The sequence below is a fragment of the Petaurus breviceps genome, unplaced genomic scaffold (assembly GCF_028583685.1).
Source record: "Petaurus breviceps papuanus isolate PSGF00001 unplaced genomic scaffold, PetGlider_PUasm1.0 78, whole genome shotgun sequence".
Classification (NCBI taxonomy): domain Eukaryota; kingdom Metazoa; phylum Chordata; class Mammalia; order Diprotodontia; family Petauridae; genus Petaurus; species Petaurus breviceps.
Genome location: NW_027186502.1, coordinates 3,402,458 through 3,424,055, shown reverse-complemented (window position 1 = coordinate 3,424,055; position 21,598 = coordinate 3,402,458). Strand labels below are relative to the sequence as shown.

General features: G+C 39.5%; 2 protein-coding genes across 2 annotated transcripts in view; one reads left to right on the top strand and one right to left on the bottom strand.

Annotated features, from left to right (window-relative positions):
• Positions 1-15,442: 15,442 nt before the first annotated feature.
• Positions 15,443-21,598, bottom strand: part of CUNH12orf60 (chromosome unknown C12orf60 homolog) — a 14,550-nt gene continuing 8,394 nt past the window's right edge. The window contains exon 3 of the mRNA XM_069106043.1: positions 15,443-16,634. Within this exon, the coding sequence (XP_068962144.1) occupies positions 15,717-16,610 (894 nt within the window). The 5' untranslated portion in view covers positions 16,611-16,634 and the 3' untranslated portion in view covers positions 15,443-15,716. The remainder of the gene's footprint in view (positions 16,635-21,598) is intronic.
• SMCO3 (single-pass membrane protein with coiled-coil domains 3) overlaps positions 19,099-21,598 on the top strand; it is a 7,865-nt gene continuing 5,365 nt past the window's right edge. The window contains exon 1 of the mRNA XM_069106042.1: positions 19,099-19,191. The gene's annotated coding sequence lies outside the window, so the exon portion shown is untranslated. The remainder of the gene's footprint in view (positions 19,192-21,598) is intronic.

The window sequence follows — 21,598 nt, the reverse complement described above, 5'->3', positions numbered from 1 at the left end:
TATGTTTGACTGATTAAAGTAAGCTTGTTAACCCATTTTGAGTTGCTTTCCTTTATCAAAGCAGATCCAAGAACTTGTGTGAGTAGCCACCCTAGGGATGCTGGGGTGCTTGCTGCTACAGATGATTCCTAGGTTGTGAGCCTGAGGGACTGGGAGTATGGGAAGGCAGGAGGGAGGCAAGGCTTTGGGGGAAGATAATGAACTCTGTTTTGGACATGTTGACCTTAAAATGTCTACCAGACATCCGGTCTGAGATATCTGAAGGGCAGTTGGACATGTGAGATTGGAGGTCAGCAGAGAGATTGGGGCAAGAAAGGTAGATTAGAGAATCATCAGCACAATGATAGTCATTAAATCAGTGGGAGCTGTTGAGATCATCCAGTGAAGTAGTATAGAGGGAGAAGAGGAAAGGGCCCAGGATAGAAGCCTGTGGGACACCTTTGGTTAGAGGGTGTGATCTGAAGGAGAATCTAGTAAAGGAGAGAGAGGAAGAGTGGTCAGAGAGGTAGGAGGAAAACCAGGCGAGAGCACGGTCCTGAAAACCTAGAGAAAAGAAAGTAGTAAGGAGGAGAGTGAGCAGCAGTGTAAAAGGCTGCAGAGAAGTCAAAGAGAATGAAGGTTGAGAAAAGAACATCAGATTTGTAATCTAAGAGATCATTAGTGACTTCAGAGAGTAGTTTCAGTGGAATGATAAGGTCAGAAGCTAGAGGAAAGAAAGTAGACAGATTTAATAATTAACCTCCAAATAAAATATAAAGTACATATTAGAGGAGCCAAGATGGCAAATTAGGGGCAGTCACCCAGCTGAACTCTCCAAACATTCCTCCCCAACTAACTTTAAAATAACACCTCAAATCAGGCAGAGCAGCAGAGCCAACGAAAGGTTGGGGTGAGACATTTTTCCAGCCTAAGAAAATTTAAGAGATTGACAGGACAAGTCTGTAACACTCAGTGGAGGCCTGTCTGGATCCCACAACAGCATCAGCAGCTTTGGGGGCTCTAAGCCTAGAGAAGGGAAGGAAATCTTTCTGATAAGTCACCAAGAAGAGATTACAGTGGACCCTTAGCTGACACGGGGTTCAGCTGGCACTGGTTGGTGACTCTCTTGCCTGTACACAGTTCTGGGTTGCAGTTCCAGAGTGGAGAGGATAGCTGACAGCCAGTCCCAAGGGAGCAAAAGCCCTGCTTGCCCCTCGGAGGCACGGAGAGCTAGTACTTGTGGCTGCAGGGGAGCAGGAACCCTTCTTGGGTAATGTTGATATGGTTAGAGGAGGAATGAAGTACCTCTGACTCAAACATTTTTTAAATCAAGTTGGCAAAGGTTTACTGTAATGCCAATACAGTGGGCAGAGCTCCTTAGGGAACTTGCACCCCAACAGGAATGATGCTAAAACTGATATAGAAAATTAGTGGATTAGAGCACTGGCCCTGGAGTCAGGAGGACCTGAGTTCAAATCCGGCCTCAGACACTTGACACACTTATTAGCCGTGTGACTTTGGGCAAGTCACTTAACCCCAATTGCCCTCCAAAAAAAAAAAAGTAGTGGATTATTTGGTAGATATATTAAATAGGTAATAACTTACAACCTTGGTCACAGGCATCATTCACTACTGGACACCAGAGGATAGAGTTTCTAAGGGGTGTATTTTTGGTCTGTTATGTCTCCCAAAGCAAGCTAGCTTTAGGAGTTGATGTCTGTAACCTGATCTCTGGATTGCATACAATAACTGGGAACCAATACTGATAATTCTGTGGGCCTAAAATAGTCCTGTTTTTACAAGGGAAATTCTGCAGAGAGGGCAGCTTATTCTTGTAATGGGGAAAGATAGTTTGTCTTACTGGAGCCCACTCATGAGTAATTGCTAGGCATAGTGTCCTTGAGCTGGGGAGAACATTGTCAGAGATAGTGTTTTGAGGCTAGGGAGAATTGCAATCTTGGAACCGGGGGCCAAGTACAAGCACCCAAGCATCCCATCATTGTGGCAAATAAAATCCCATGAGACAAAGTTTTGGGTATTAAAAATAAATTTATTAATTAGGCTGATACAGGGGAAAGAGCTCAGACACTAGCATCAAAGAATCTGAGACCTAGTTTCAAATTCCCTCTCTAATATTTACTACCAGCTGTGTAACAAGGGACAATCAACCTCCTGGGCCTCAGTTTCATTACTAAAATGAAATGGTTGGACTAGATTGCTTCTGAAGAAATTTCCAGTAACATATTTATGGTCCTAATAACTCATTTTTCCTCACCCCACATCTCTAAGATGTTGACAAGTCTTATTGATTCTGCCTTCATAGTATCTGTTGTATCCATTCCCTTTTCACTACCTATATCACAATCAGTGTGGTTCATGTTTTTCGCATCTCTTGTCTGAACTATGACAATGGTCACCTAAATGTTTGCCTAACTTCCAGACACCCTCTGAAGACTGCTAATTTGGGATTTGTCTGGGAACTGTGATGGATGGACTCCTTGGGACTTTTTAATATGGCATTTCATACACTGGAGGAGGCACTTGGAATTTCCATGCTTGATCCCCCCAGGAACCTGGAGACCTTTTTAGAGTTGGGAAATTTACAAATGTGCAAAATGTAGCCCAGGTGATTTACTAAAGCTGGGGGGAAATGGTAAGGAGCAGGATAAACTAGTATAAAAGAAGAGACAGCTTTGACACTTATTCCAGATTTATGATCTGTAACTTTCTTGATGGAAATCCCAATGAGAGGAACATGAATGGTGTTGGAGAGGGGACCTAATTGAACAGGGCCTCGAAAGCACATGAACTGGCCTGGAGAAACCTTGAACTGATTCTTCTGCTTCGTGCATCTTTCCTTGAGCATTGGTGAGCAAAAAGCAACCCTTTGGTTGCCATTGCTAGCCTTGGAAGCAGCCTTTTGAATGTCAGAGATCAAGATCTCGTGGGTTCCTCCCTTGGAGCTGATAGGCTGCAGAAATTTTCTACATCAGAGATGATAAGAGGTGGCTCCATTCCCTCCTATGGCCCTGGAAGGCCCCAATTTTATGGCAGAGATCATACTAGCCTCAGACCTCTTGTGCAAGAGCCCCTGACACTTGTATTGGGCTGGCCCTGCCTACCTGCTGTAGGTCAGAGAGGAACACTGATTTCAGCGTTCTTGGAGAGGATCAAACCTTGTTTCCCTGTATAGTGACTTATTGGAGCTTGCTCTGTCCCCCTCTATTGTTCCAAATGTCCCAACATTCCAAAGTCCTGCAAGCTTCAGGCCCCATTCAGTCTTCCTTGGTGTGCTTCCAGCTAGAACACCCACAGGCTTCTAGCCATCTTCTTGTCTAGTCCTGAGATGGATGGAAGAACTTTCTGATGTGTGTGTGTGTGTGTGTGTGTGTGTGTGTTCTTGATCACTAATTCACATGGTACCCTCTTAGATCTTTGCTGAGGTGTTTGTGGGAAAACTAAGTTCCTCTAAAAACTCTGATGTCATCATCTTAGCTGGAAGCCCAGAAGGCAGTTTTATTTTATTTAAAATAGTCAAAAAAAATTAATCATAAACCCACATGAAAATCACTTTATAGATTTCCTCTCCAGACTTTGTCTCACTCTTATAATATCCGGACTTGTTATCATAGGTATAAACAAGCCCTGGAGAAATCAGTCCTTTTATACCCAGAACGCCCATCCTGGGGCCCTGTCTTAACTGTTAGTTACCTCTGTCTGCCTACTACATTGAAGCCTGGGTTCTAGATATGTCTTACTTGACTCCCTAGATTTCTCCTTACCAGCTATAATGCCCAGAAAAACAAGCCCTGGAAGGACTTGATCCTGTCTTTCCCAGAACTCCCACCCCGAGGTCCCACTGTTTTGACTGTTGGCTGCCTCAGTTTTCCACTACATCTAGGTTAGGATTAGAGCTATGGTTCATGCTGCTCCTAGAACTTCACCAGCCACCGCATGCTCTGTGAGTAGCATGCATTCCCCTTTCTCGACTTTCTAATTCAATAAACATAAAAACATCAAATCAATTGTAATTTTTTCTCTAAAATGTTTGTTAATCTATTTCCCTATGGTTCCCCTGACAATCCCTGTAACTTTCTATATCAAAATATTTCTCCTTTTCTACCTTGGGATGTATTTGTTGTTGTTCTGTTGTTTAAGTTGTGTTTAACTCCTTGAGTTAAATCTATTTGGGGTTTTCTTGGCAAAGATATGGAGTGGTTTGCTATTTCCTTCTCTAGCTCATTTTGCAGATGAAGAAACTGAGGTAAACAGGGTTAAGTGACTTGCCCAGGGTCACACAGCTAGTAAGTATCTGAGGCTGGATTTGAACTCAGGTCTTCCTGACTCCTGGTCCAGCAGAGAGTCACCCAGCTACCTCTGGGGTATAATATCTCTGCCTATTAGAACATAAGCTCCTGAGGGCAGAACCTGTCTTTGCTTTTATATTTGTATCCCCAGTGCTTAGCAAACTGTTTGTTACATAGTAAATGCTTCACATTTTATTCATTTATTCATTCATTTTTCAGCAAGCATGAGAGAGCAACACTGCTCTGGAAACCTGGGAGACTAATAAAATCCTAAGTTGTTGACTTTCTTGTTGATTTTTCACAGCAGAAAAAAGAAAAAAGCTATTCCAAAATTCTTTTGGCTCATAACAACTACTGTGGGCTGTGCCATTCGAACCTGAAGGATGATGACTCGATTTGCATGTTTTACACAATAGAAAGATTGTTAAGTACATTTCTGGGGGAAAATGCTTGGAATTGTTTACAATCAGTGTTGCCTTTTACTGAATGCTGGAATTTTCTTGGTTTAAAATTTCTTGGTTGCCATTCCGGAGAGTAATTTGGAACTATGACCAAAGGATTATAAAACTGTGTATACCCTTTGATCCAGCAATACCACTTCTAGGTCTGTATCCCAAAGGGATCGTAAAAATGGGAAAAGGACCTACATGTACAAAAATATTTATAGCAGCAGCTCTTTTTGTGGTGGCAAAGAATTGGAAACTGAGGGGATGTCCATCACTTGGGGAATGGCTGAACAAGTTGTGGTATACGAATGTAATGGAATACCATTGTGCTATAAGAACTGATGAGTGGACAAACTTCAGAAAAACCTGGAAAGACTTATATGAACTGATGCTGAGAAAAGTGAGCAGAACCAGGAGAATTTTGTACACCAAAATAATCACATTATGCAATGACTGACTTTGATAGACTTAGCTCTTCTCAGCAATGCAAGGTTCTAAGACAACTCCTGAAAGACTCACAATGGAAAATGCTATCCACATCCAAAGAAAGAACTTTGGACTCTGAATGCAGATGGAAGCATACTCTTTGCTCTCCTTTTCTTTGTTGTTCTGTTTTGTTTCTTCTTCCTCATGGTTCCTCCCATTAGTTCTAATTCTTTTTTACATCATGACTAATTTGAAAATATGTTTAATATGAATTTGTAAGTAGAGCCTATATCAGATTGTATGCCGTCTTGGTGAGGGCAGAGAAGGAGGGGGAGAAAATTTAAAACTCAAAATTTTATGGAAGTGAATGTTGAAAACAAAAAATTAATTAATTAAAAAATAAAATAAAAATTCTTGGTTGCTTATCTTCTACCTGGAATTATCACTTCTGTTTTAGACAATTATTTAAGTATTGTCACAAGAGGGCTCCAAAAAAAGAAGGAACAAGTGAGATCTCTTAGTTGTCCCCAAGATGATTAGTTGATGATACCGGTACCTACATGATGTTAAAAACAAGTGTGTTTCACTAATAAAATTATGTGGTGATAGAAAAGCAAAACTTATGATCCTTTTCTCCATAGCATGGTGTAAAGGGTTCTTTTTTATGCTGGTTGCAAAAGAAATTGATTACTTCTTTAAATATGTGACTCCTATAAATCATGGACATATAAAAACATGTTTAAGCAATATTAAGCATGGCAGCTTCCCTAATGGTTACATCTTAGTGAGCATATGCCAAATACACAGTCCATAGCCATATGCAGGCCTCAATACTCCTGAGTATGCAACTAAATTAAAATGCAATTGTAAAATACTTAAGAAAATAAATACAAATATAATAGAACATAATGTTAATATGTGGTTTTCCAAGTCAACATACTGTCTACAGGGATCTTCATATATGATTTAGCAGCCCCCATTTCTTTTTTTTAATGCTTTATTAACTTCTGATTTACATCATCAGTTTCCACCAGATTTTGAGTTACAAATTTTCTCCCCATTTCTCCACCCCACACTGCCCCAAAATAGCAGTCTCACAGGATATCCCCTCCTCCAATCTGCTCTCTCCCACATTTTCCCCCAAACCCCTTACCACTTTTCCAGTGGATCTCTATGCCTCAGTGCCTGCACATTCCATTTCCAAATTACATGTAAGATGGTATTAATAATAGTATATATATATATATATATATATGTATATATATACACACACACGTATACATATATATATATACATATTTGAATATTTGATTTCAAAACTTTCAATTCCAGATTCATTCCCCTACTTCCCCGTCACCCACCCCTACTGGGAAGATACCCAGTTTAGTATAGGTTGCACATGTGTTGCTAATGCAAAACAATAACATAGTAGATACATTGTAAAAGACTGACTACACTTCCCTCCCTCCCATCCCACCTCCCACCTGCTCTACTCTCCACTTTGATCCAGTCTATTTTCAAAAGTTAGTGCTTCCAACCTCCCTCCCCCCAGCCTACCCTTCCTTCCATCATCCCCCCTCTCATCCCCTTCCCTCCCTGTTCTCCTGGAGGGTGAGATACCCTATTTAGTGTGTATTTCACTCCCTCCTCAAGCCAAATTCAATGGGAATAAGGTTGACCCATTACCTTTTGCCTTCCTATTCTTCCCGTCCATTGTAACCATTTTCCCTTGCCTCTTCTGTATGAGATAGTTTACTCAATCTGTCTCTCCCCATCTCCTCTCATTATATTCCTCTCACCTCTTAATTTCACCTTTTAAGTATCATTCCTTCCTGTTAAATTGGACCGGTGCCCTCTATCTATGTATACCTGTAAATATATATATACACACATTCACATTTGTATTCATATGCCTATATACCCTCATATATAGACAAATATATATATTTCTAATCCCTTAAACTACTGAGAAAAGTTTCATAAGTTACAATTATTGTTTTTTCCACGTAGGAATGTTAATAGTTCAACTTTGATAAGTTCCTTATGATTCCTTTTCCCTGTTTACCTTCTCATGCTTCTCTTGCTTCTTGTATCTGAATGTCAAATTTTCTATTCAACTCTGGTTTTTTCAGCAAGAATGCTTGAAAGTCCTCTATTCCACTGAATAACCATATTTTTCCCTGAAACATGATACTCAGTTTTGCTGGGTAGGTGACTCTTGGTTTTAATCCCAGCTCCTTTGCCTTCCGTAATATCATATTCCAAGCCCTTCGATCCCTCAGTGTAGAAACTGCCAGATCCTGGGTTATCCTGATTGTGTTTCCACAATATTCAAATAGTTTCTTCCTGGCTGCTTGTAATATTCTCTCCTTAATCTGGGAATTCCGGAACCTGGCTATAATATTCCTAGGAGTTTTATTTTTGGGATCTTTTTCAGGAGGTGATTGGTGGATTATTTCAACTTCTATTTTGCCCTCTGGTTCTAAAACATCAGGGCAGTTTTCTTTGAGAACTTCCTGGAGGATGATTTCTAGGTTCTTACTTTGGTCATGGCTTTCAGGCAGTCCAATAATTTCTAAATTATCTCTCCTGGATCTATTTTCCAGGTCAGTGGTTCTTCCCATGAGATATTTCAGGCTGTCCTCAGCAGGAGGTTAGCTTCTCTGTGTCATTTTGTGGGTTCTGCAGCTCCAAAGTTTGTTTAGAGTCCCCTTTTTACATGGATTGGAGAGGGTGGAAGCCAGAGCTGTGGGGAGGTCTTGCTTCTACTCCACCATCTTGGCTCCACCCCCCAGCAGCCCCCATTTCTTTTTCAATTTAACACTACTGTCTTAGTGGGAAGTGGACTGGACTTGGAGTCAGAAGAACTGAATTTGAGTCTAATAAAAAAACTTTTCTATTTGGCATTTGGCAAATCACTTAAGCTTAATGGAGCTATTCCTCATGTGTCAAAGGAATGAGTTGAACGAGATGATGTCTGAGGATGCTTAAACCAGTAATTCTCAGAGTGTGGACAAGAACCAAGGCTAAGCTACAAGGTTCTACAGGGTTCTACAGACTGATTTCATGAAATAGTCATTTAAAAATATGAGTTATTTTGTCTATACTTTTGTTCATGGAATGAAACTGTTGATACTTATTCAACACCTTTAGCTATTCACAATCTTTTATCACTCAACCTCTGACCACATTCTTTGTCCTCACTATGAATTCTATTCCCTCCACCCTTCAGTTCTTTTCTAGGACATCACTTGTCACCCCTTCCCAATCTCAAACCTAGCTACTTTAAGCTATCTCCTATCATATTTTGCCAAATCCCAATCCTGGGTTACTCCTACCATACTGTCCATTACAAATTTATGTTATTAAATCTCAACTGAGACATCATCGAAACAAGACAATCCTTCTGCTCTTAACTGATTCACTATCCCATTCTCTACAATGGTTATTCCAAATGTCCCAGAACATCCCCTCCATGTATCATTTCTGCTTGGAATCATTAAAATATCAAAATAATTAAGGCCATTTGTCAAGAGCTTCCCCTTCTCCTCTCCCCCTCATCTGAGATCCCTCTTCTATAGACTCTCCTGTCTCAGACGAAGAGGTGACCCGTTTCCTTGAGAAGCTGTCAACCCCTCTGCCTACACTCTTGGTCCCATTTTCCCCCCTATCTTCTCCAGCAGACTAACCCCACAGACATTCCTATTCTTATCTTCAGTTTCACCCTATCTACTGGCTCCTTCCTGCTGCCTACAAACATCCTTTAAAAACTCTCATTAGCCTGCCTACCATCTAACATCCTATATTTCTCCTTTATTTTTCAGCTAAATTCATTGAGAAACTTATCTATACTAAGCATCTCCATGCCCTTTCTTTTCACTCTCTTCTAAAATCTCTGCAATATGGCTTCCAACTTCATCATACAACTGAATGCTCTCTCCAAAGTTACCAGTGATCTCTTAATTGCCAAATCTAATGACCTTTCCTCAGTCCCCATCTTTCTTAAACTCTCTGCAGCCCTTAACATTGTTAATCACCTCTCTTAGATACTCTTCTCTCCTCTTTGCTACTTCTCCTCCTCTTTAACTCTACTCCGCCCTCAGTCTCCTTCAGTGTCTCTATCCACGTCAGGCCCACTAACCACAGGTTATCCCCAAAGGCTCTGTCCTAGGTCCTCTGAGCTCTTCCTTCTATATTACTTCATATAAGTTTCCATAGTTTTGATTCTCATCTCTCTGTAGATGATTCCCAGAGCATATATCTCTCTCCTGAGCTTCAGTCCAACATCAACTTACCTTTTGCAGATCTTGACCTGGATATCACACGGGCATCTCAGACACAACATATCTAAAATAGAACGCATTATTTTTCCCTTAATCAGAATTTCCCCATTACTGTAGAGGACATCATTATTTTCCCAGTCACCCACGTATTTTATTTACCTTTACTCATCCCTATTCACTCCAAATATACAATTTTTTGTGTCTACCTTCAGAACATCTCATATATATCCCCTTCTCACAGTCACTACCCTAATTCAGCGTCTTATCACCTCTTGCCTAGACTATTGTAATAGTCTTCTAATTGGTTTCCCTGCCTCTAGTCCCTCCTCACTCTGATCCATCCTCTCTATTCAGCTACCAAAGTGATTTTCCTAAAGCATAGGTCCAACCACATTTGTAGTTTAGTTGTTTTTCAGTCATGTGTGATTCTTTGTGACCCCTTTTGGTGTCTTCTTGGCAAAGATACTGGAGTGGTGGGGAAAATGAGGCAAATAGGGTTAAATGACTTGCTCAGGGTCACACAGCTAGTGAGTGCCTGATGCTGGATTTGAACTCAGGAAGAGGAGTCTCTTGGACTCCAGGTTCAATACTCTATCCACTAGGTGACCATGTTACACAACTACAAATACAGTAACTCCCTTTTACTTCCAGGATCAAATATAAAGTTTGCTTGGCAATTATAGCTCTTCATAACCCAGTTCCTTCCTAATTCACTAGCCTACTCATACTTGATTCCCTTACACTCATGCTATAACCCAGCTACTTTGGCTTATTTGCTGTTATTTACACAAGACCCCATATCTGATCTCTGTGCCTTTGCATTGGCTGTTCCTCATTCCTGGAGTGCTCTCTTTCCTCATCTCTACTCCTGATTTTTCCCTAGCTTTCTTCAAGTGTCAGTTCAAATTCCACCTTTTTCAAGAGGCCTTTAATATCTCTATATGTATCTTGTATATTATCTCTCCCATTTGAGTGATAACTCTGTGAGGGCAGGGATTGTCTTTACCTTTGTTTCCCCATCACATAGTTCTAGTAAGTGCTTACTAAATGATTTTTGATTGGTTAATAGTAACTCATCAAAAGCAATACCATGTCCCTCATTCTGGTCTGGCCAGGTTCTAATGAGCTATAATCAAATGAAATGGTCAGCTGACCAAAAACAGTTTAAGGAACAGTCCTAGGAGGTGAGTAGATAAAAGTGGTATTAAGTGGTATCTGGAACTTAGTTAGGGTTAATCATAATGCATTCTTGACACAAGCTTGGAAGTGTCTATCCATAAATCTGTTATCTTGTCTACTCTTTACTAATAAAAAATATGGCATTTGAAAATTATTCTTTTGATATCATTTCCTTTTCTTCTTTTGGAGGGGGGAAGGCAGGGCAATTGGGGTTAAGTGACTTGCCCAAGGTCCCACGGCTAGTTAGTGTTAAGTGTCTGAGGCCACATTTGAACTCAAGTCCTCCTGACTCCAGGGCCGGTGCTTTATTCACTGCACCAACTAGCCACCCTCATATCTAGAATTTCTAATAACATTTCTATAAATGCATAATAAGTGAATCAAAAGGAAAACTATTTGCCATTTTCCTGGTTAACCTTATAAATAAAATGGCTAAAGAGAGATCACTGAAGCAACCATTCAGTTGAATCTCTCTTTCTTCCCTTTCCACCATCCTTGTCATCTCTGAGGATTGGTTGAAGAAGCAAGCTTCATCCAGAACTATTTTCTTTTTCTTTAGAGAATGGTCATATTTTAAGTTTACTTTTTTCCCATCCCATAATCAGCTGAAATTTGAACCCAATGAATGCCTTTTTTTTCTTTTTCCAGTTTTGCTACCAGCAGTCATACCCCTGTCATCTGATCTTGTCTCTAGCTTCTAGTGAAAAAGCACACATGCAACAAGCTGACATAGTGAAAAAGTGTCAACAAAAGTTGTATTATGAAGTAATGGCAGGGAGGCAATTGGGTACAGCCCACTAGGCTACAGACTGTTCAATGGCCAATGAGCAGGAGCAACATCCAGATTGGCCCCCACTTATAGAAAAGGGCTGGAAGCAAGCCAGGGATGCCAGTCTTTGGGAATGCAATCAGTCTAAATAAGATGGCACCGTGGAAATCAGTACTCTAAGATTTCTGGTGACTTCTCATTAAATAAACAAGTATTAAGAAGTCAGAGGGCTCAGCTTTGTCAAATCCCCTTCACTGTTTCATAAGCATAGCCCAATGAAGAGGAACACAGAAATAAAGAAAATGAGAAAAATAATTTTAAAAGCCAACATTGAAAAGGGTTAAATGGTGACTGCTGTTGATTCCTGGGGAACCATGTTGACCCAAAGTCCTGGAGTCTTGGAGCCTACACTTACCTTAAATTATAACGGGGCCCTCAATCATATCACCTCCCCCAATCCAAATCCAAGATATAATTTAACACCTCCTAACATTTTGGGGTTGGAGGGGATATGGAGATTTTTAAGCCCTTCTAGAGTAGGCCTTGTGCACTGGTCTGGATCTGTCAATTCTGAAGTATTAACAGGATTTTTACTGAGTCAGTCTCCAACCTGAGAATGCTCAGAGCTGCATAAAGGAGGCCTAGAGGAAAGGAATGCCAGTAATCAAGTAGTTTAATTAATCAGTTTCAGAGAGAGGAATGTTTTCATAGCTGAAGTAAAAGCACAGGTTATATACTTAAATCACAAGTGGGAAAGGGGTGGGGGCGAGGCAGGGATGGTAGATTACAATCATTTACGTAGTGGTTTCCCATGAGAAATCCACAAATCCCACAAGACAACAATTCCAGAGTCAAGTCTTTGGGGGTTATAACCACCTCCCCTAGGGTACAGAACCAGAGTTCTGTAACAGAAACAGGTCCTACATCTTTGATCAGCCTCACTTAAGGTCCAGTGATTGTGAGTGTTGTCAGTTTGGATTAATTAGTTCAAGCTGCATTGTGAGCTCTGATTTCTGAGCCACAGAGGCAGCTCTTGAGAAAACAAAATTATTAGTATATTCATCACATATATCAATTAATGTGAAAATTATAATTCTCTTCTCAGGAGACACCACCCATGGGTAATTTCAGACAGCTGGAGTCTACCACCGCTAGTGTACACCAAATCTTGTTTCCCAACCCCTAAACCTAGCCTGAGCTGTGGCCCACCACATGATAAAGACCACACATAGGTCCCAACAGAAGCTCTTGGGAACTCCTGGTGTCCTAGGAGTGTAGTGTGTAAGTTCTTTCTGTGTCAAGTATGAGTAGAGGGCTAACTCCATTCTTCCTTACCCCTCATCTGACCAAGGCTTCAGTAATTCATGTCCTGCCTTACCTGAACATGAAAATGAATCAATGACTTTTAAAATCACAACTCAATAAAGAATTTATGTGATATAAAAGACTAAAGCAGGAGCAGTTGTATGAGAACTTTGTCAAAGGGTTCCGCTATACAACTAATTTTAAAAAGCTGGGTTATTTTACCTTCAGAGAAGGAAGTACTCAACTAATTTTTAAGATTTATCGATGCTTAGGGGTGACTAGGTGGCACAGTGAATAGAGCACCGGCCCTGGAGTCAGGAGGACCTGAGTTCAAATCCGACCTCAGATACTTAACACAAAAACTAGCCATGTGACCTTGGGCAAGTCACTTAACCCCAACTGCCCTCCAAAAAAAAAAAAAAGATTTATCAATGTCTTTCAACATCACATTGATTTCCAAATATATGTACCTCCTATACTCAGTGCATGAATGACCCCTTTAACAAGTTTTAAAAAGTTTAACAAAGTCAACACATATCAACTGCATGAGATTCCATATCCATAGTCATAGTTCTTCATCTCCCTTTAATGAAAATAAAAGGGTACATTTTCTCTTGTCTTTTCTGGGGCTAATCATTATTTTCTTTCTACTGTTTTTTGTTTACACTTATGTCATGATCGAGTAAATTTTTCCCTAAATTCACTCACTTTATTTGGCATCAATTCAGGTCTCCCCAAGTTTCTCTGATTTCCTCATATACATCATTTCTTACAGCACAGTAATATTCCTTCCTATTTACAATGCCACAATTTGCTGTGCCATTCCTAATAGAGTAGTGCTCACTTTGTGCTTTACTGCTAAAAAAGGGGACTGCAATAAATGTTTTGTTATATATGGGATCTTGTTTTCCATTTTTTTTTACCTCCTTGAACTATACGTTAAGCAGTGGAATTGCTGATTCAAAAGGGATGAATATTTTAGTCATTGCTTTTTGCATAATTCCAAATTGCTTTCCAGAATGTCTGCACAAATTTACAGCTCCATCAACAATGGGGCCTGTCCAGCCCCTCCAACAACAATTTCCATAGTTTGTCATCTTTGCCAGTGTTCTGAATATGAGATGACATGTTTCTCTTATTAGTGATTTGGGGCAGCCTTTAAGATGCATATTGTTTGCAATCCTTAGCAAAACTGTTCATTTTATCTATACTAGAATATCTCTTGGTCTTAAATAGGTGTATTAATTCCCAGGGGCAGCTAGGTAGTGCAACGGGGCCTATAAGTCAGCAAGACTCATCTTTATGAGTTCAAAAATCTGGCCTCAGACACTTGCTAGCTGTGTGAGCCTGGACAAATCACTTAACTCTGCCTCAGTTCTTCATCTGTAAAATCAACTGGAGAAGTAAATGGCAAACCACTCCAGTATCTTTGCCAAGAAAACCCCAAATGGGAGCATGAAGAGTCAGATATTACTGAACAACAAAATTAACTCCCCTATATGTTTTATAGGACACTAAATATTCAGAAATCATAGAAGCTATCTAGTCCAACCTCCTCATTTTATTAACGAGGAAATCAAGGCCCAAAGAGCGAAAGTGACTTGCAACAGGTATTAAGCAACAGAAGCAAGAATTACAAGATGCTACAAATGACCTAAGACTTCCCATTACAAGGCTAAGTTAGGAAGTTAGTAGCCTTGCAGTATAGAATCACTGACCTAACATGGCAGCTTCATTTATTCTACCTGGCTTCCTGGCTCAACTTCCTAAATGCTGGAGTATACTGTGAGCCTCACACATATAAAGTATGTGCAGCAATATGTAGAACACCCACTTCCTTTGGTTGCCCAATCATCATATAGCCACAGTGCAGGAAGAAGTAACCAAAATGGGAGCATTAGTTGGTAGACAATACTTTCTTGGGCAGACCTCAGGGGGATCCCAGTCCTAAATGGTATGTCCTTTTGATGATTTCATACCTAACCTGTGTCTAGCACACGCAGTAACCCCTAACTCAAAAGAAAGGTGCCAGGGGACAAACATAAAAGATGATATTGTGCAGGATATCAGGATATGTGTAAAGAAGCAATGTAATATGGAAGATGACTGCATACCAAATAGATTAAATTGATTCTGTATAAATTTTTAATTGATGCCATTTATAGTTAATTGATTCTATTAAAAGTTAATTTATTTTATCCCATTACTGCCTAAGTCATGGGTCTTTGTCTCTGAACTTAGTGCAATGTGAAAGTATTTACAGATCCTATACTTGATTATAAGACACCATGGGGGGGAGGGGAAGGAGGGGGACAAAATGTGAAATTCAAGGAATTGTGGAATTGAATCCTGTCAACTAAAAGGAAACAAATTAATAAATTAAAAATTGAATTAAAAAAAAAAGAAATTCAGACAGCCTGTAATGAATTAAGTTTAAAAATCTAGCTCCCCTGCTAATCACTGTTGTATTCTTGACTTAAGGAAATCTGTTATTCTTGGGGGATGTGAGCAGATACCAGGGAGTTTGGTCCTGTATCTGTACACTATCAAGCTAACCTTCAAGGATGTCTGATCCATTATCTTTAACCTTGCAAGTAGACTCAAACAACGAACTTTTCTTAGTCACAGGAGGTAAGGAGGAGATTGGTGCCGTGCCCCTATTCCCAACTTCCAACCAATTATATTTAGCACTCAGGAAAACAAAATATAACAATAATGTTGTTCTTTTGCAATTTTTATGGTTTTTTAAGCAGATGCCACTCCAAAGGGGATATATTTAAGATTTAAACAAGCAAGAAAAGAAGTAAATGATTTGCTGTTTGACAGCTGCCTAGCCTCATATTTCAAATTAAATAATAGGCCCAGGTTTCCTAAAATCAAAGCACGTCAGTATCTTATCTTCCAAGAGTAAAGGAATTTCCTAGCTTTTATGGTGAGAAATCATTGGATGAGAACTGCTCTTCTACTAAGCAAAACATCTACTCTGCAGTTCCACCACTTACTAATTGTAGAGGTACTTAGTTCATTTTAAGCAGTCCATATTGGCCTCTATAGCCTTAACGACTTGTTGTAGTTTGTCTGCAACAGGTTCCATAGACTTGACAATTTCTTGGAGATTATCTGCAGCTGACATCGTGGGGTTAATGGAGGTCTGGCATTCTATCATTTTGCTCAACTTCTCTAGGACTTCTGCAGGTGAGATGGGTGGAGGACATGGACATGGTAACGGACATGGTAACGGACATGGTAATGGACATGGTAACGGACATGGTAATGGACATGGTAACGGACATGGTAATGAACATGGTAACGGACATGGTAATGGACATGGGCATGGACATGGACATGGACAGGGACGTGGGCATGGACATGGACATGGACGTGGGCAGCAAATCTTCTCTAGTATTTTGGCAGGACCTGGTAGTTCACAGGGATCTTTTTTGTGCAGGTCGATCAGTCGGAGGTTCATGATTGAGGACTTCATCATCTGGGTAAGTGCACATTCCATATTCTCAAAGAAGTTGACGTTTTTCAGCATAAGAACAAGTGGCAGCGGGGCACATTCAGAAATTTCTTTAGCTGTTTCACATAACATTTTAGTTGCTCTTAGGCAGGGATCTTTCTCTACGACAGAAGTCATGGTTGCTGCTAACTGGGAAAATTGAGAACATTCAGACTTGCATTTGTCCTTTGATTCAATATCACCCTGGACCTTCTTCAAAGAACATACTACTTCTTCAAAATAATCCTTGATGGTTCCACATTCATTCACAATGATACAAGGTATTTGGCAGCCCAGATAATTGGTGAGTAATTGAATAAAGGTATTTATGGAAGAATTAAGTTTTAGTAAGCAGTTGTAGAAATTGCTACCAGTCTGAATAAATCTTTCTATATCTTCTGACATAAATGACATTCTTTCAAGAAAGAAGTGGCAGCACTGCAAAACAAATCAAGAAAACAAAAATATAGGAAGAAAAGAATTAATAGTCTCTAAGGCACTATAAGAAGTAGCTATGTCAACTCTATACACACACTGTAATTCCTGATTACATAGTTAACTCCTACAAGGTAAAGAGCAAATAGTCATACTTTCTTTAGCTGGAAAATATCTGGTATGATTTATAAAAAGCACACTAAACCCCGTTCCGGTCATGAAATGTGAGTTCTAATCCTGGCTCTGTCACTAATTAATATGTGATACTGAGTAAGTCATATCACATTGGTAAAGATTAGTTTTTAGTTTTAGAGCTAGAAGGAGCCTTAGACATGATTTATTCTACTTCTACAAGTAAAGAAACTGAGGCCCTGAGGTGATAAGTAACTGACCTAAGCACCAGATGTTTGCTCTGAGTTCAAATCCAACATTTCTTTCCCTACACTACACTATGCAGTCTCCATAATAGGCTTCAGTTTCTTCATCTATAAAATGAAAGAATTTTAGTAAATATTCTCTAAAACTCCTTGTAATTTTGTAATAATGTTTTGGAAATAAAAATCCCACTGGAAAGAGAACATAGTGATATAGTAAATGTAAACAATGTTAATTAATCTATTGTGTGGAGATCGCTGTATTAATGGTCACCTGTTAGGAGATACAAAGAAATGCTGTATTAAATATTGATCCTACCCTCAAAGACTTTATAATCTAATGAGGGAACCTAGGTCTAACTCATAAAAATACATGAGACATATGTGAAGAAATATAAACCAACATAAAACTAACTTGTACAGAAATATATAGGAAGATAAGATAGATAAAATCAAAATGAATGAGTTGGTGAACTGATTAGAATAACCCTTTTGGAAGAGAGGGGAAGGTACTTTGAATTAAGGTCTTCGTTTAATAGCTTTCAACCCCTGAAATGGCTTCCAAATTTGTGCAAGGAAACAATGTAAGGTGATGTACAAGTTACCACAGAAGCATAGACTCTCAAAGGAAGGAAGGAATATCATAGACCAATCTACTCCAACCTAAACGAGATCAACTTCCCCTACAACATTCCCAGCAAAATGTCACCCAGATTCATCTTGAAGACCTCTAACAAAGGGAAATACATTAACACTAGAGGCAGCCCACCTCACTGCTCATGGCCACTGGGGAAAAAAAAAAAGAAAAGAAAATTGCCTCAACAAAAGGAAATGTCAGCAGAGTAAGCAGAGAAGCCCAAGCCTGAGGAGTATAGCATAGAAGGGGTTAGAGGTAATTCTTCATTCTTTTTTATTAATTGCCTGCTATGGACAAGCCGGTGTACTAGGGACTAAAGATACAAAGACAAAAAAAAAATAACTCCCTTCTCTCACCTTTTAAAATCTATTCTTATTTAAAATTCTGTCTTTTGGATTGTGGTACCTAGATAAAATGGAGTACTGTTTTGGTAAGGTAAATGGGACCAGATAAAAGAAGTACGGCCATAAGGACCATAAGGTCAAAGAGCTTGAAGTGTTACAGGGAGCTTGATTAATTCTTCAAAGCCAGCATCTTCCTACCTTTCTAGTGTACTTACACAAATTCCTATTCCTATTCCTGTCCACATGCTCTGTGGTCCAGGGTCCTACTGATCTACTTGCTCTTCCCCAAATCATTCCACCTCCTGTTCTCCATGTCTTTGCATATGCTGTCCCTCATATCTCGATGTTATCCCCCTCTTCACCTCTGCCCATTGGAAGGCAGCGTTTTCTTCAAGATTCAGCTCAAACACCACCTTCTACATGAAGCTTCTTCTGCATATGGCTGCCTGCCTTGCTCTGCAAACTACTTTGAATTCATTTTGTATATATTCTGCAATACTTATATATGTACATGTCATCGGTAGTATTAGAACATATGAGAGAGATTGTTCTGATTTTTGTCTGTGTATCCCCCCAGCCCTTATTTAAGTGTATGATACACAGTAGGGGTTTAATTATCTTTATTGGCTGATATTTCCCTATGTAATATAATCTCTAAAAATAAATAAATAATATAATATAATCTTTAAAATAGGTGCAGAAGCAAGGAAACAAGGAGGTAAAGAAGTAAAGTATTTGCACTGGAGAAAGCGGTCTTTTCAGACTAGCCCTGAGATATGGAATCATGTCCTAATTTCAGCCAAACACTATAAATAAATCATTCCCCAAATCTTTCTGTATACCTTGCCAGTGAGTCCAATCTGTGGATTTTGTTTCTTTGCACTGTGATGACAACACTTTTCAACAACAGAAAGTAAAATAAAGTTCAGAAAAGCAAACAAAGAAAAATGAATTTATTTATCCTGCCTGTGATTTTCTTATTCTAAAATAATAAATAAATAAACTGACTAATAGACTAGGAAAGAAGGTTTTTAAACACTAACAGATGCAGAAATAACATAACAAGGCAGGCAGTGGGACCTAGCAGAGCCCAGCAGACAGAATAAACCTGGGTCATCACATTCCAGAAACAACCAGATGAATAAACATTCCCCATAATTCTGTTAAACATTCACTGGGACTACAGAACTAAGAAGTCCTAACAGGTAGGCAATCCTAATGCTGCTGAAATCTTGTAACATCATCCATTATAGGGTGGAATTTGGCAAGGCATTTCAATCTTGAACTTCATCCAAGGAGAATTTAATTAGTGAAGTATGGGCCTTCTGGTGCTTGGTTTCTCCAGACTCTGGAGAAGTTTCTGGGGTAGGGAGAAAGTAAATCTAGTACTCCTAAAGGTAATAGAATTAAAATTAGAGTTTAAAAAGCAAATGTGTACAACTTAGAAAGTATAAAGGATTAAGTAACTATTGTGTGAATGTGTTAGATGATTTTTCCATTTGATGTAGTTACTAATCACTAGGACTATCAAACAGTCTTTCACTGATATATTGGGTTCTTGTAATTTACTTGTATGCAATGTGTAAGTGTGCTTAAACATACTGTGTATCTCTAAATTGATTGTAAGCTCCTTGAGGTGGGTAATGTTATCACTTTTCTATATATCTCCTTGTTGTCTAATAATTGTTGACATTTACAAAGTACCCTAAGACTTAAGAAGAATGCTTTCTTCACAACCCCATGAGATGGGTAGTGCAAAAATCATTATCCCTGTTTCATGACTATAACAGACATTCTGTAGATGATGAAGATGACTAAGATACAAGCTTTTGTTAGCTGGAACACAGAGATTCTTCAAAGCAGTATAGATTCCAAAAATTAATCACGAGACCATTATTAAATTGGTGATTGCTGAAGGCATTTGCCCATAGCTCCAAACTGATGTAGATAATAAAATATAATGACCTTGATTTCTCTGTGGTATCAGACTAATGTGAATGTGCATAAGGACTGCCTAGGCCCCTTCACAGATTTGTCCCAAGGGTGGGGGAAATGTAGAATTCTCCCTGTAATCTGTTACTTACTATACAATTGCGTTACTTTTGAACAATGCTGAAGTGACCTAATATCTCTCCTTGTATATTGCCAAAGCCAAATAAGCAGGATTATAGTGTCCACATGGATTGGTAATGAGTCAGAGAGTGCAAACCATTGACATTATGCCATTGATTCAGGAGTTCTCCTTACACTCTACCTACTAAGAGTTGTTTACTCCTTACAAACAGTGACAGTGCCTTATTCATGTTATTCATCAGCATTTTGTAATAAAAATACCAAATGTTAATGCCTTCTGCTTATACAGCACTGTATTATAAGCATGAGGGAAGAAACACAGCTTAGATAAAAACAGCTTCTACCCTTATAGAGAGTATATATAGATGGTACTAGAGACAGCTATGTGGCACAGTGAATAGAGTTCTAGAATTATATTCAGGAAGACCTATGTTCTAATCACACTTACTGGTCGTGTAACCAGGGAGAATCACTTAACCACTGTCTGCTTCAGTTTCCTCAACTGTAAAATGGGTATGATAATATGCAGAGTTGTTGTGAAGACCAAAAGAGATATTTGTATAGCAATTAACACAGTGCCTGGTACATAGTAGGCACTTAAGAAATATCTATCTCCATCCTTCCTTGTAGAGCTATAGTCTAGTAAAGGACAAAAACACCCACACGAAAAGTTATGATACAATATTACATGTACTTCCCAGCTCCCACTCACACTGCTGGGCTGGGTCCCAGAGGGGGGCTGAAATGTTCTTCCCTCAGGACTCTATGGTACCCCTGAGGTTGGAGTTTCTAGTGCTGTGGCTCAAAAGGCCCCGTGGGTATGTATCCCAAACGCCTCAATTAGCTTTCAGCAAAGGCATTTACTAAGGTAACGGTTAGTATGAAGCATTTCACACCCAAATCCTATAAGTACAAACAGAGCCCAGAAGAAAGCGACCTTCAATTTGGAGTGTGACCAAAGGGCAAACTCACATCTCCTCATTTTTTGGAAGTCCTTTCTTGAGTCCATAGCTAGTTTTGTTTCCTGTTTCAAGGAGTTACATGCATTGAAGCTGTTTCTTTCTCCTAAGTGTGTAACTTTTTGTCCTCAGTGAGGCACAGTATCCCCGCTCCCAGTTGAGTACATTAACTCCTGCTGGTCCAATCTCTCCAATAGCATGGTCCTGAGGTAGGGGTTAGGGGGAGTATATATCACACTGTCTGGGCTCTGCCCCAAACCTCTGTCCTGGTACGGGTGCAAGGGTCTAACCCAGATTCTTCAAGGCATTCCTAAGACTAGAAAATTCTAAAATTTAACTGCTGTGCTGCTTGCCTAATTGCTGAAATTCCTCTGGGAACTGATTAAAGCCCCCAAGTACCGTGTTTCCCCAATAATAAGACACTGTCTCATTATTTTTTTTTGGACAGAAAAACACCAGAGGGCTTATTTTCAGGGGAGGGCTTATTTTAATGAACATTGACAGCAATTTTAATAAACAGGTAAATGTGAACAAAAAAATGTACCAGCAAGCAAATCACTGGGGAAGAACAGGATGACGC